This window comes from Lampris incognitus, chromosome 4, assembly GCF_029633865.1.
Source record: "Lampris incognitus isolate fLamInc1 chromosome 4, fLamInc1.hap2, whole genome shotgun sequence".
NCBI lineage: Eukaryota > Metazoa > Chordata > Actinopteri > Lampriformes > Lampridae > Lampris > Lampris incognitus.
Genome location: NC_079214.1, coordinates 17,582,681 through 17,599,392, shown reverse-complemented (window position 1 = coordinate 17,599,392; position 16,712 = coordinate 17,582,681). Strand labels below are relative to the sequence as shown.

At 44.0% G+C, this 16,712-nt stretch overlaps 1 protein-coding gene across 2 annotated transcripts in view; it reads right to left on the bottom strand.

The window, feature by feature from the left end:
- cd276 (CD276 molecule) overlaps window positions 1-16,712 on the bottom strand; it is a 130,355-nt gene that overhangs the window by 110,987 nt on the left and 2,656 nt on the right. For both annotated transcript variants that reach the window (XM_056278618.1, XM_056278617.1), the window contains exon 2: window positions 10,904-11,000. In XM_056278618.1, coding sequence (XP_056134593.1) covers window positions 10,904-10,949 — 46 coding nt within the window. In that variant the 5' untranslated portion in view covers window positions 10,950-11,000. The remainder of the gene's footprint in view (window positions 1-10,903; window positions 11,001-16,712) is intronic.

The following is a 16,712-nucleotide window of genomic DNA, read 5'->3' as shown; positions in this document are numbered from 1 at the left end:
AAGATGACTTCTGATTACGGCTGTCTCAGAAAGATGGCGATATCCATAATGCTCTCACCTGAGCACATTAAAAATGAACATCTGGAATACATTATTAAAGAGTCCTGGATAAAGTGTGTGCATAGTAAACCTAAATTACAAAAAAAAAAAAAAACGGCCTCTCAGGGAAGGAGGCACAAAATCGGGGAGATTAATTGGATTTTAAATCCTGCTACAGTGAGAAGGGGGTCACTTTTGACGTTCAGCCTTTGAACACAGCCTCTTCCTTTCCTACCCTTACCCCGGGGAGTTATCCTGGACCGGGAGCCTTTGTGCTCGGAGAGATATATTACGAGGAGATGGCCACTATGGGAGACAGGGTTCTTTGATTTCCTTATTTTCGGCGACGTCATAAATCAAGGTGGGCTTCACTGCCTCTCACTCTTTCCCTTTCTATTCCCCCCTCCCACTTCCTCTCACTCGCACGTTCCCGTTCTCTGTCTTTGCTCGGTGTTTTACACCTCCCCTCATCTTGTTCTAGGCACAGATGGGCATTTTATCAGGGCTAGGGAAGCTGGTCTCATATCCTGTCAATAACCTGTTAATGGGCTCCGGCAGCCAGATAATAGGCCAAGTTGCTGAAAAGCTGGGAGATAAGGCCAACCTCTGGTTCACAGGACCCGAGGACAGGCGACTGGTGATGAGCAGGTGGGTGGAAACGGACAGAGGAAAACGAGGGATTGCAGACAGCCGGCAGGAGGGTCGTGGGGTTGGATTTGATTTGAGTGCTGCTAAATCCAATTGATGGGAGTTTAAGGTGGCGCACACGTGCTACGCATACAATTACAGACGAGCCGGGCGGGGTTGATGAGAAAGCGAAATTCTGTTATCATATGGTGGCAAAAGTGGTTTCGGTTTTAATCCCTGCAATGAGAAAGGGGCTTTTCTCTCTGCTCCACACAATAATCAGGGGCATGTCAGGGAGGCCGAGGCCCCAGGTGAATTTTTTTTTTAGCTCCTCCACAGGTTCAAATCCCTCACCTATTTGCGGTCTTTTTTCATGAGCCATGAAAACTCCCATTTACTGGAAGGGTCCACATGTTTGTCTGTCTGGCTGACAGCACAGTGCACTCCTCCTGAGAGCGGTCTGACCTCACCCCCACCACGTCACTGCGGCACACCCCGGAGTTAAGCGGCTCCCTCCGCCAGCTGACAGGGTGCTTCCTCAGCAAACCAGGAGCGTCGATGCTTTCCAAGCACAGATCAACGTCCGTTCATCCCATTCTTCCCAGACCACTAGGCACAAGAACACCCACACACGCGGCTGCGGGCTGCTCTCCCAGTCCAGAACTGCCATCTCGGCATATTACCCATATCAATTTTTAAGCAATCCCGCCGGGCAGCGTTTTTAGGACTTGTTGAAATAATCATGAGGTGCTTGGTGGGTAATGCACTCTTTCAATGGACACACTGTGAGAAAGAGAAAGAGACAGCAAGGTGGGGGCGGGAGGGGGGAGGGCAGTAGCGAGCCGGCAGAAACTGGTCATTATGTATGCATTGCGGCGAAAGCAATCTTTGTCGAGCCTGTCCTCGATTGTTTTTAAAAGGATACTTCACTGGACGCAATCAAATTAGCAAGAACATCACTGATACGGGGTAATAACCCTATATTGAATTTCTGCACACACTTCTCCCCTCTCTCGATTGCTGTGAAGAGAAAAGGAGGACAGGAAGAGGGCATTCACAGCTAGCAGCCCTTTAAGCAGTTACACCAGCGATGCCGTTTTCACGCTCACTGTTTTTCATGCGCCGGGGCCCGGCCATAACGCCTGTCTGCCGATTGACACACTAGATACTACCTGGCCAATTATGCTAATTAATATGAATTACCTCACTGCTCCCACCAGTGAGAGTGAAATCATGTCAGCTTGACATTTCTGTACTAGCGTGAATGCGATGTTACCTTTATAATATAGGTGTTAAGAGCTGAGCTCGGTGAGCTCCTGTTAGACTGTTGGCAGTGCTAACTGGATGGAGAACATGACAACAGTAAGTAATTAGCTAGGCAGCCTCCCGTTAGCTTTGCCGCTAACTGACACTGCTGTGTCTCAGCTGGAACACGCACAACAATGATGCCGCTGCTCTGTACAGCTGCTATCGGTCAACCATTACTCTACATTTACTGACTTTTCTTCTTCATTTTTTTTTTTACTCCCCCCCTCCCCTTCTTCTCCTCCTCCTCCTCCTCCTCCTCCTCAATTGTATCCGGCCAATTGCCCCACTCTTCCGAGCCATCCTGGTCGCTGCTCCACCCCACTCTGCCAATCCGGGGAGGGCTGCAGACTACCACATGCCTCCTCCGATACATGTGGAGTCGCCAGCCGCTTCTTTTCACCTGACAGTGAGGAGTTTCACCAGGAGGACATAGCGCGTGGGAGGATCATGCTATTCCCCCCAGTTCCCCCTCCCCAAACAGGCGCCCCAACCGACCAGAGGAGACGCTAGTGCAGCGGCCAGGACACATACCCACATCCGGCTTCTTACCCGCAGACACTGCCAATTGTGTCTGTAAGGATGCCCGACCAAGCCAGAGGTAACACGGGGATTCGAACCAGCGATCCCCGTGTCGGTAGGCAATGGAATAGACCGCTACACTACCCGGACGCCCCATTTATTGACATTTTAATTCACATTCCTGTCCGGAGCGCAAGCACACGAGTAAAATCTGTTCAAATTGTCTTACCAACATTTGAGGTGAAAATAGGGTTCAAGGTTCACAGCCAACACTTACGACACCTGCTCATCAGACATGGCACCATTTTGATAGAACGAATAAATAAGTATATGAATAATTATATTCATATACTATGTTAGGAAAGTTATGCTATTCGGTGTCATTACAACTGAGACAGAATCCTTCATCAGAAGACGAAAATGAGATATCGCACAACAGTTTCATTTCTACAGCAATCAGGCATAAGTCAACATCTGGTTAAGCTATTATTATGGCTGGTGTATCATCTTTCGATGGTAGCATATTGGGATGAAATTCAAATATTGTCACATCGTGATACACAATTTTGTTGTCTAAATTAATTGTAATGAAAATCCATTACCTAATATTGAATAGAAAATGAGGGCTGATATATTTGAGGGAGTATTATTTTCAAAATAGCTTCAGTTTGATATTATACCTTACACTTCCAGACAGTTCCATGTGATGACTTCAGATTCTTAAATATGGTATTTCTGCTTCTGTAAGAAGATATTATGATATATATATTGATATCATGTTAAATACTCAATGATTGTTTTTTTTTTGTTTTTTTAGATACTTTATTGATCCCCGTGGGGAAATTTTGATTATTGTGATAATATATTGTGATATGTGATATTGTGATAAATTATTGTGAGGAACAAAAAAGCAACACATTAGAGAAAAGCTCTTTCGTAAATGCCCCGACACAACTGTGCTTATGAATATGAGCAGCATCCGGCTGTTGTTTCACCAGGAATTATCAATCATCCCAAATTAGGATGGGGCTGGGAGCTGGAGAGGCGATGTTCCTGCAGTGGGACGACAGCACTTGCACTTGTACTCTCCTTGGATTTTGCTCCACAAATAGGGTTCCGTGGATCAGTAGTATGAGGCCGGAACCCCGGAGTGTAATCTTGTCTGAAGATACGGGAATTTGCTAGTGTTACAGAGGAGTGACACTGCCGAAGACAAGGAAGATTAGAGACGCTAATCCCGACACGGGAGCTGAAGACAAGAGGCCCAAAGGACCCTTGGATCATGTCAACACATACATATTTTCCATGCATACGGAAACACATGTAAACAAACATGTTTTCACACACACAGATGCACACAAACAGACACAAAGACACACACACACACACACACAAACAGACATAAAGACACACACACACAGACACAAAGACACAGACACATGCGCACACACACAAACAGACGCAGACACAGACACACACACGAACACGCACAAACAAACACACACACACACACACACAGACACACACACACAAAGACATAAAGACACACACACAAACAGACACAAAGACACACACACACATAGACACACACACACACAAACAAACACAGACACACACACAAACAGACACATTTTCACAAACACAGACAGAGACATATAAACAGACACACACACACACACACACACACACACACACACACACACACACACACACACACACAGGGGCATCCACTTACCAGCACCATAACTACTGTGCATGCACAGTGTATCTTTTCCATCCGTGTGGACAACACAAGCACAACATTACAAATCAATGACGACCAAGCTGACCTTCAGCTCATTTCCAGAACAACGGCTCTCTTGCTAGGTAGAGAAGGGGTGTGTGTCATGCTCAGTCAAGAATATGAATAAATACAAGATACCGTGTTAAAGAAATATTTTTAAAAAAAGATGTGCAAACTAGGCTGCCAATCCTGAAAAGAACAAAATAAACTAAAGTGAAAATCAGAATAACGTCTTGTAATTTTGGTATGCCATTGTGTTTCTGAATTGTCAGTTACACTGCCCAGCTGTTTTTACACAAATCAGAGTGTAACTATTAATCTACTACATTTTTGCTGCACAAAGCATAAGGTGAGTGCTTTGTAGCCCAACACAATACTACCTGCCCAAGTAGTAGCAGCCAACAAGGCTCCAACTAATTCAATTTGTGCTCCAGTTAGCAGAGAGAATGTGGATCATTGTGCGAGCCACAATAGGCCATTACCAGTGAGTTAAAGAGCTCCATCACTGCTAGACAGCTCCTCCTCCCTCCTAGTGAGATGAGTGAGTTAGGCAGCAGATGCTACACAGCCAGTAATGGGGCAGGCCAGAGGCCCATTAAAGCCGTTGGCAAATAGGATCCTAATGAACCCGTGAAAATACTTAAGTCTACTGAGTCCAGATTGAAACACGTTACTGATGCCCCATAGGGGAGATTTCAATTCAGGCCAAAAAGTTGAAAAAAAAGCTTTTTGGAAGATGTCAATGCTTTCTCATCTCGTGGCATCATATAGCGACGCTTTGCCAAGGCATCAACATATGGCATGAAACATACCCTACGGTGTCTATGTGGTGACATAGCAGGAGATTCATAGACTCCAATATTGTCAATATATGACACTATGGGATGAGAATGGGCTCAAATTATAGCAGTTTGTGTATTGAAAATTATAGGACTGTTTATTTTGGGGTTTTTTTATCAATAATCTGAGTTCTAAGTGGTTTAGCAAACTTTTTATGGGGGGGGGGGCACTTAAGGTATGAGGTGCCACAAGGTGGCATGAATGTTTCAGTCCAACCGCCAAGCTAACTAACAAGCTAACAAGCAAACAACTGAGAAGTTGTGAGCGGTTTTGGTAAGGGATTTGGGACTGATGATGATCATGTCAGATTATCCCAATTTAACTAGGGGAAGTTGGCTTGCATCCACGATTTAATTTAAGTGAGGCAGTTGTTCAGACTGGAGCAAGTTGTAATGGTGATGGAGTTAGTGGAAATGTAGGGCTGGACATCATTGGCAGAACAGTGGAAGTGGAGACCATGACAATGTATGATGTTACCATGGGGGGGGGGGGGGCATGTAAAGGATGAACAAGAGAAGACCAAGCACCAAACCCTGGGGGACGCCTTGGGAAAGAGGAGCAGTGAAGTAGGTGCAGTCGTTGGCGCTGATGAACTGTTGTCTGTTTGTGAGATATGACATTAGCCAGGACTGGGCAGTAGTGGGGATGTCGAGGGAGGATTCAAGGCGGGAGAGAAGAATGGTGTGGTTGATGGTGTCAAAAGCTGCAGTGAGGTGGAGGAAGATAAGAATGCTGAGGTGGCCAGAATCTGAGGACAGGAGGAGGTCATTAGTGACTTTAAGGAAGGCTGTTTCTGTGCTGTGCTGTGAGCAGAAACCAAATTGAAATGGCTCGAACAAGTCATTGGAGATGAGGTGAGCTTTGAGTTGGGAGGAGACAACACATTCCAGTATTTTTGACAGAAAGGGGAGATTGGAGATAGGCCAGAAATTGCTCAGGATATCATGGAGGGTGGGGGAGACAGCAGACAGTTTAAGTATATGGAGGACTGAAAAAGAGCTGAAGGAAGAGTTAATCATTTCTGCGATGAGTGAGGAGATAGATGGGAGACAGTCCTTAACAAGATTGGATGGGATCCAGAACATAAGTGGGGCTTCTCATTCCTACTGAACAGCTCCATTGGTGACACAGGGGAGAACCTTGACAGGGGCTGAGTGCTAAAAAAAAAAAGGGGGGGGTGTCAGGTTGCTATAGATGGTGTCAATTTTAGTTTGGAAAAATGAAAAAAAAGAGTTACACATGTTAACTGTGAAAGAATTGTTGGAATTTACAATGTGTTTGAGAAGCTTGTTTATTGAGGAAAAAAGAGCCTTGGGGTTGGTGGAGCCAGAGTGTATGAGGTGTGAGTAGTAGGGGGACTGGGCTGTGATGAGAGCGTCTTTGTATTGTTGAAAATAATCTGTGTAGGCTTGGAGATGCACTGTTAAACCAGCTTTCTTGCAGCAAAGTCTTGCGAGCTGGCGTTTATGGGATTTTATTTGATGGAGTTCAGGAGTATACCAGGGAGATGAGTGTGTGAATCTGAATCCAAATCTGAATCAGAAACAGAATTAAAATCAGTTTTATTTGGCTAAGTGTGTGTAGGCCTACACATACAAGGAATTTGACTCTGGTTCCTCCATTGCTCTCCGTGCACTTACACAGAATAGACATACAGTTAAAACAAAGACAACAAGGTAAACATACTAAAACAGTTAACTACTATGTACAGATATAGATGTATAAAACGTACATATTATAAAGAAACAACAATGATGTAACAGGAAGACAATAGTGCAATGGTGCAGAGTGCAAAGATGCTGGAATAAATATGTTAACAGGTTACTTTATGTATATGAGGTAGGTGGACATGACAGAATATGCATGTATACAATATACAGTATATACAGCATGCTTAGATTTATTTCTGACAATGATGATATGTCAAAACTGTGTTTAAACAACAAGACATATAATTTAGTGTTTGTAGGTATAGCGGATGTTCAGTGTTACAGGTATATAGCACAGGGATTGATCACAACAGCCGCTGTATGGCTGTTGTAAGTGTTCATCAGAGTGACGCCCTGCGGAAAGAAACTGTTTGTGTGCCTGGTTGTTTTGGTGTACAGTACTCTGTAGCACCTACCAGAAGGGAGGAGTTGGAACAGCTTGTGGTCAGGGTTTGATGGGTCTGCGGTGATATTGCCTGCCCGTTTCCTGAATCTGGAGATGTACAAGTCCTGAATGGAGGGCAGGTTGGCACCAAAGATTTCATCTGCAGTCCTGACTGTCCATTGTATTCTGTCCCTGGCCTGTTTGGTGGCCGATCCAAACCAGACAGTGATGGATGTGCAGATAACAGATTGGATTACTGCAGAGTAGAACTGAATTAGCAACTCCTGAGGTAGGTTGAACTTCCTGAGCTGATGGAGCAAGTGCATTCTCTGCTGGGCCTTTTTGATGATCGTGTCTGTGATGGATGCCCACCTTAGGTCCTGGGAGATTGTGGATCCCAGAAACTTGAAGGTTTCCACAGCAGACACAGTGCTGTTGAATATGGTGGGGGGGGGCAGTCTTGGGGGGGCTACTCCTGAAGTCCACTGTCATCTTCACAGTTTTGAGCGCGTTCAGCTCCAGGTTGTTATGACTGTACCAGAGGGCCAGCTGTTCAACCTCCCCCTCTGTATGCAGACTTGTCACCGTCCTGGATGAGGCTGATGATTGTTGTGTCATCTGCAAACTTCAGGAGTTTAACAGATGGGTCTCCTGAGATGCAATCATTTGTGTAGAGGGAGAAGAGTAGAGGGGAAAGCACACTTCCCTGGGGGGGGGGGGCTACCAGTGCTGATTGTTCAGGTGCTGGATGTGATTTTCCTCGGCCTCACCTGCTGTCTACTCTCTGTCAGGAAGTTTTTGATGCACTAACAGGTGGGGGCTGGTACAGTGAACTGGGTGAGTTTGGAGTGGAGGATGTCTAGGACGATGGGGATGAACACTGAGCTGAAGTCCACAAACAGGATCTTCGCATATATCTCTTGGGAATCGAGGTATTGAAGATGTAGTGCAGTCCCATGTTGACTGCATCATCCACTGGCCTGTGGATGATGCATGGGGGTCAAGTAGGGGGCCTGTGGTGTCCTTCAGGTGGGCCAACACCAGTCTCTTAAAGGATTTCATGACCACAGATATCAGGGCGATGGGCCTGTAGTTATTTAACCCTGAGATGCATGGTTTCTTGGGGTCCGGAATGATAATGAAGCTTTTGGAGCAGGAGGGAACTTCACACAGCTCCAGTGATCTGTTGAAGATCAGTGTGAAGATGGGGACCAGACAGTCAGCACAGACGTTCAGGCAGGAGGGGGACACACCATTTGTGCCTGGTGCCTCCCTGATCTTCTGTCTCTGGAAGAGCTTACACACATCCTCCTCACAGATCCTGAGAGCAGGTGGGGGGTCAGTGGGGAGGGGGGAGGGGCTGGCAGGGGTGCAGTTGGTTGTGTGATGTGGCTGGAGGGTGAGGGGTGTGAGAATGGGCTTATCAAACCTGCAGTAAAACACGCTCAGGTTGTCAGCCAGTTGATGGTTCTCTGCAGTGTGGAGGAATGGTCCCCTGTAGTTGGCGATGTCCTGCAGGCCTCTCCACACAGACGCGGGATCGTTAGCTGAAAACCTGCTTTTCAGATTTTTAGTGTAGCCCCTTTTGGCTACTCTGAGCTCCTTTGTCAGTGTGTTTCTGGCTTGATTGTACAGGATCCTACCTCCACTCCTGTATGCCTCCTCCTTAGCCTGACGAAGCTGCCTGATTTTTGCCGTGAACCAGGGCTTATTGTTATTGAAGTTGCAGAAAGTTTTGGTGGGCACATACATGTACCTCACAAAAGCTGACTTAAGATGTCACAGTGAATGAATGAGACTATTTTGGTTTAAATGGGGGCCAGCTGATCAAGACAGGAGAGTGAGTCATTATGGTAATTGACAAGATCAGAGGGATTATCAGACAGCCGGGGAGGGGAGGAAGATATTTTACTGGCAAGAGAGGCAGAGAGAGCTGAGGGGGAGATCGATTTGAGATTTCTGAAGGATATTATGTGTTTGACTTTTGGGATGGGGATAGGGATGTCAATGTCCATGGTGACTGCCAGGTGATCAGAGATATTGAGGTTGAGGCTGGAGAGTTGATGTATAGTGAGACCAGTGGAGCAGACCAAATCCAGGATGGGACCACAGCTGTGAATGGGGAAGTTGATATGTTGTGTGAAGTTAAAGCATTGTAGCAGTTCCAGGAATTCTATGGCAGATTTACTGTCGGTGTGATCAACGTGGATATTAAAATCACCCAGGAGGAGAACGGAAGGTGAGATAGCACATAGCTGGGTCATAAAATCAGAGAAGTCAGGGAGAAATGAGGGGTTTGCCTTGGGGGGGGGGGGGTAGATAATGGCAGTGACCAATGGAGTGGGACCAGAGAGTTTGAAGGCAAGGTGTTTGAAAGAATGAGCGGCAGGGATGGAAATGCCGACTACTTAATTTCCATCCAATTAATTTACATTACTTTTCACCATACCACACTTGGTAAGTATGGCATAGTAATTTCTAAAATTTCATCAAAATTAGCCAATTCCATTGAGAGTTTCCTGTTTAACACATTAGAATTTACATAAAATTATTTGGATTAACTAAATCTAAGAGTAATTCTCTTTCTGACCTCTTGTTTGAACGCAGGGTCAGCTATCGAGATAAGCGCCACCTGTGAGGGTAAAAGTAAGGTGTTTTGATTAAGGACGTTTTGATGGGCATTTCCACGTGAGGGATAAAACAGGCCCCTCCGGCTGGGGAAAAGACCTCATTTAAGTACTAAGGCATCCTGTCAACAAATGAAAAACTTTAACAGAGGTCAAATCTATAGTCTTTGGGAACAAAAGTGAGACACCATATCCAGAGGGGACGTTCTTTCCCTCCATCCTTTCAGTAACGGTTATGGCTCTGCATTTATATCACACTCATAAAAAAGGGTATCACCCACTATGGAATTAGAGCTGAAGTAATGCATCAGGCACACAGAGACTGGGGAAACGGTGGTGTGAAAATATATACAGTGTTGATCCTTTTTTGATGTACTGAACTCCCCTTCTTTTATTTACTGTGTCAAGAAACACGATTGAGTGAGTACCAGCCATTTGTTTCTTTTTATGATGACACGGGTTACGCTTCGAGTATCACTTCTAGCATGTGAGTTATTTATCCTCAGTTACAACATCAACCACCACACTCCTTCCCAGTATTATATAAATACCAAAGGAAGACTCCTCCACCACAATCTGAGTCACAGCAAATCTGCAGTTCTAGCAAGGCCTCACCCTAGCCGCAGGCTCTAATCCACTCCAGTCTGCAAAATGGGAACACTTTCCTGTTTTACAGGCTAAATAATGAGAATAATAATTTAAAAAAAATACCCTACTCTTGTGTCATGGAGGCATGACCTTGTAAAAATAAAACTTACTAAAACTACAATGAAAAATGTGTTTTCACTCCCGCCAGGCAGGCTGTTTCCGTAAATGAGAATGCGTAGGGGGTCATCTCTCCTGGATAAATAGGAGTTTAAACAAGGCCGCCTTACAGCTTTCTGACTGTCAGTATATTAGTTTTGCGAGCAGCCTCATTTGAACTGTTTTTCTGCCCAGTGAAGCCTTTGAAGGGGGGAGACTAACAGATCCTTCAGGGAGCATTGTTTAACCAGCGGTGGCATTTCCCGCCGCGGTGTCTGTGATCTGGGGATAATGGCAGGGCACATAATGGGGAAACACCTACCGAGAGCTTGGACGGCCAGCAACACAGGCAGCAGGAGGGACAGCATGGTCTTCCGGGGGGGGACTGAAACCGCAGGTTTACCTCGTCAGACACAGCACTACACAGGCAAAAACAGACATCTGATGAGACTCCTCACAGGCTAAAAATTGTGATCAAATCCACAGTAGCATGAGAACACAGAACAGCGGAAGACCTACAAATTAGTTAAATAAACCAAAATCTTATGGAAAAATAACTGTAACAAATTAGACAATGTTTGGAATACAGTGGTCCTGGAATACAGTGGTCCTTGGAATACAGACTGACAGAGAGAGAGACTGAGAGTGAGGTGATGCACACATGGGTATACAGTTAATTCCCACTCTTTGTTTTAAACTGTTTTTACATGCCAGATCGGAGGGATTCACCACATACACCAGTCCATCACATACCGGGAAGTACAGGGTCATGGTCTCCAGCCATATCACTGACAGCCATGTGTGTTCAGGTTTTCCCTCCGACCACAAGCAACACCACTCAGTTTCATTAGTTTCTTTCTCCTACCAAGTCGGAAGTATGCTCCTAATGGGTCGGAATAACAACTGCCCTTTTCTTGGCCCTTGATGACACAATATTTGAGACTACCAACATTAGACAGTGAATTAAGGACTTCTTTTTATGACTGACATTTCATCATACACTACCTGACTGGTGTTGATGTGTTTATAACCTCTCTCTTCTTTCCGTGCTCCAAGAAGGTTGGAAACAAATGTGTAACCTTAACAATTATTTGTAAATTGATTCAGGTGTGAAGATGAGCGCTCGTCTTATAAAGTATTACTCTTTTAAAAACAGCAGTGCTAAGGGGGACTCCAGTCAAGTTGTTCTCCTTGTAGCTTGAGGGCGCTTTGCAGTGGTAAAATATCCCACTGAGGGGGCGTCTGGGTAGTGGAGCGGTCTATTCCGTTGCCTACCAACACGGGAATCGCCAGTTCGAATCCCTGTGTTACCTCAGGCTTGGTTGGGTGTCCCTACAGACACAATTGGCCGTGTCTGCAGGTGGGGAAGCCGGATGTGGGTATGTGTCCTGGTTGCTGCACTAGCGCCTCCTCTGGTCGGTCGGGGCACCTGTTCAGGGTGGGGGGGAATAGCATGATCCTTCCACACACTACGTCCTCCTGGTGAAACTCCTCACTGTCAGGTGAAAAGAAGCGGCTGGTGACTCCACATGTATCGGAGGAGCCAAGTCGTAGTCTGCAGCCCTCCCTGGATTGGCAGAGGGGATGGAGCAGCGACCAGGACGGCTCGGAAGAGTGGGGTAATTGGCCAGATACAATTGGGGAGAAAAGGGGGGGGGGTATCACACTGAACAAAATGAAAATGGAGCATGCTCAAACTTGAAATATTGTACTGCGTTACACTTCATACAAGGCGAAACAGTCAATTTAAGTGTATTTATTTGGCACTTGTTGATTTTACATGAATAGGGATACAGAAATATAGCCGTTGATCCCAGATACTTCAAAAGCATAAGGGTTGTGTATCGGAAAACCAGTCGTCATCTGATGTGACGACTTTGCCTGATGCAGCACAACAAATGTCTGCTGAATAGATGTGATAAGTGTTTTATGGTGTCCTGTGGAAAGCTGTCCGACTAATATGGTGCTCTGTGATATGCTGTCCCAACGGCTGTGCAAAGTTGCTGGATATCATTGGGAGGTGAAAGCTTTAGCGCATGATACAGAGCATCCCAGACATGCTGAATGAGATCAGAATCAGAATCAGAATCATGTTTATTGGCCATGTAGGTTTGCACAAACATGAAATTTGACTCTGGTTTTGTGGCTCTCTCAGTGTATTTAACATAGAATAACAACACTACAACACAACAATCTTCAGATATATACACAAGGATTGACTTATACAGGTGAAATAAGAGGTGATAAGGTACAATGGTGCAGAGAATATATCAGAGATGCTGAAATAGATGTTTGCAGGTTACTTACATACATGCCTGAGTTAGATGGACATGACAGAGCGTACCAGTATACATACAATGTACAGTACAGTATATACAGTGGTTGGATTTATTTGACAGTCTTAAGCACTCATTTGAATGACAGCCCACGGAAATAAACTGTGAGACATGTCAGGTCAGTTTAAAAACTTTTTGGGTTTTAAGAACTCTGTGGAAAGGGGACACTTCATTATGAATATTTGACATGAGAGCATTGGATGAATCTTATTCCTGCCCGTACCGTAACCACACCAGCACAATTTCTCATCACAATACTGACATCTGGGAAGCTGCTATCTTTTGTGGCTGTCTGAAATCTGCCAATTATAACTTAAACCAGTATTCATCTGTAAAAATAAGACAGTTGTCCAGTGTGCCAGTTGTCATCCAAGGTGAATATTTGTTTATGATGTGGGCCAAGGTCATGATGAGGATGACGAGCATGCAGATTAGCTTCTCTGGGACGGTTTCCCATAGCCTCTGCAGAAATTATTTGGTAGCGTCAACCATAACATTTTTCAGCTATCCAGGTGGCTGGTCTAAGATGATCCCACTGGTAATAGGCGGGATATTCAGGTTCTGGGCTGCAGCAGCTGCAGCCATTTCTCCTTCTGAGACGTCTCTGCTGAATCAGGAGTACTGTGTGCCAACCAGTCCAAAACGCTTCCTCTTTAAGCTTCCTTCACTACTGATGTCCAGCATATCTTTGGATTGCTCCCAACCACTGGCCCGTTTCTGGCCAGAGAATGGGGTATGGTATTTTCAACACATCCTTGCAACACTTGTCTTGCTCTGAGATGTGCTGTGATGTCTTGCATTACAATGGTTTGTACTATCTTGCATTGTTTTATCTTAAGTAATCTTTTCTTCTCTTTGTGTGGTGTTTTTTTATTGTAATTTGTTGCAGTCAGTTGAAATATTGTGATTATTGCAAAGTGTTTTCTTGCATCACGGTGCTTGATGATGTTATTACATTTTACATTGTCTCATTTTGCGATGAGATGCTTTGAGTGGCATCAATCTGATGTGTAGTGTAAGGTTGATTAGATTAGAATTTTGCTGTTATGTTGTTTTGAACAGCATTTGGCTGTGTTTTCATTGTTTCACGGTACTTTGCCTTGTGTTTGCGTTGTTTTAAAAGGTGAGGAAAATGCCTTCTCCCTAAGTAAGCAAACAGATGTGTTTAAAAAAAAGGACTTCCTTTTACGCAATTCAGGAGGTGAGAGATGATTTATCAGCCATGACGTCATGATTGACTTCTTCAGCAGTGAAAGAATAACAGTTATGTCTTTAGGAGAAAAAAAAGGAAGCAAAAATAAGGTCTGTTTCCTCTCTGTTCCTTGTGGTGAGTCATCCATGTGCCCCGTCTGCCTGTTCTGGCTATTCTTCCCTTCCAAGGCATACCCTGGAGGCAGGAGTCTGCACCCTGTGACTGTCTGTCCGTGAGAGGTGGATAACGGCTATTATGGGTAATGCCACCTGGGGTCACTATAACGGCGAGGGATCAGCTGGCTCGCAACACAACGCACAGAGAAAACATAAAGGGATCAGGGGTAGAAAGCAGGTATTAATCCCTCCATAAAGGCTAAACAGCATATTCAGGAAAATACAAGCAATCATTTTCTCCTGGTCATACTGCTAAGGGGGGCCATGAAAACCACTACAAAAGGTTGCCAGGAAGTCTTTAAGGTGGCTATGGAACATGAGGAGTGATTTAAGGACCACACATGCTACTTAGACACAAGCAGGGCACTGAACAGTGTGCACTCGGTCTTACGTGTCAGTTGACATATGATGTTGAAAGACCCTTTATATTCAAGTCAAGCCAAGTCAAGCCAGTTTTATTTGTATAGCCCGTTATCACAAATTGCAAATTTGCCTCGGTGATTCTGTTACACCACTGATGATGGTGCTCAGAGATTGCAAGTATAAACAACATTATTCATTATCTGCTAACAAAACAAATCTATGTAAAGCCCCAAATTATTATTATTTTTCAAAATAGGATAACTGGGGAGGGCAAGCAAACAGTTTAGTTTTTCAGTTATTTGGGATCTTGATATGAAAAAAAATGAATCAGTTCATTGTTGTATTAGGTGTTAGCTCTTCCCCTTGACTCAACCAAAAATCTTTCCACAAAGCAATTTTTTTACGAGCTCACAGCTGGGAGGATGTGGGTAGTAGTGCAAATTCATCACCAACCTTATATAACAGAACTGCTTGCCATTTGCTCTCTAGATAGTATATGTATGTCGGCAGGCACCAGTTTGCCAGAACGCCAATTTACAATGCTTGGGATGCTCTCTGTATCTGCCGAGATATTTACCCTCGGAGGCAGAGATTATTGGCTATACATCACACACTGTATCAAAAAAATGAAACAAAATAAAAATCTAAAGAATTGGTGAGTTGAGGAGACACATTTGGAGGAAAAGAGACATACCTTAAAAGCTCACTTGAAAGAGGCAAGATCTCTTTGAATAGACGTCCTGATAGGAGCTGTTTTGCTAGGCACCGCGTGAATTACAGTGTGCAAAAGCACCCATACTAAACCACTGCACCATGTCTGTTGTCCAGACACCAGGAAGCCTTCAAAGCTTTTCTTTTTTTTTTTTTTTACTGAATGACTCAAAGTAATTTCCCTACTCCATGCCAGCAAGTAAATCCCCTTTCTCTCTTTTTGTTAACCATCCAAAAGAAGAAAAAAATTATCCACTCATGTCAAAGGTTGAAACAAAATGACCACAGCTGCAATCAGAATAAAGTAAAATAACACCACAGATTATAACTGTAAGAGGGAGGATTGAAAAAAAAACAGATAAAAAGAAAAATACCATAAAGAGGGGTGTGATTAAACATGGATCCCTCTATCAAAATTGATGCATTGTTGCAAACTACTGATTGATTTTATTTACATTTATACTACATTAACGATATAGAATTTAAATGATGCTATGGAAACTGAGGCCCTTCCAAGTATAAAGTATATGTCTGGAAAACCGATTGACCATCATACTGCAGAGCTGATTTTGACTATTTGACATTGCAATTATGGCTTACTTTTTTTCCGGGGTGAAATCTAAACTAACTTCATTATTGCAGTATTAAATCAAAGCTCTTTGGATTTTACAGAACATTCAAACTCGCAGCTTTAGATTTTAGAAATCTCAGCCCCCCTCATGAACGTTTCCCCTCAACAATGGCAGCTCCGTGAGAGTCTGGCATCCTTTTTCTGACATAAATTTGCCTTCAATCCACTCAAAGTCATTGTTAATCACCATTAGGCTAATGAATCAGAGTGACTGTCTGGGCCGTAACCTCCCAATGGCATATGGTAAATGTCAATGTCAACCTCCTCGAACCACTGAGATGACTGCTCATGCCTTGAAGATACACACATGCACAAGAATACACAAGAATTATCATGGGATGAAAGTAAGCTTGAACAATCATGATGGGGGTAGTGACTGAGATTAACCCAGCTCGATTATGCATGACTTAAACGATTCAATGTCAGGAAACATGCCAACTTCATTGTGGTGGGACTTTGGTGTCCATAATATTAGTCATGTTGACTATTGACATGTTAGGCTAGCAAGTCAGATTCAAAACAACATTTATGATTGAAGCTGTGTGTTAATTAATCAGACAGACAGACAGACAGACAGACAGACAGACAGACAGATAGATAGATAGATAGATAGATAGATAGATAGATAGATAGATAGATAGATAGATAGATAGATAGATAGATAGATAGATAGATAGATAGATAGATAGATAGATAGATAGATAGATAGATAGATAGATAGA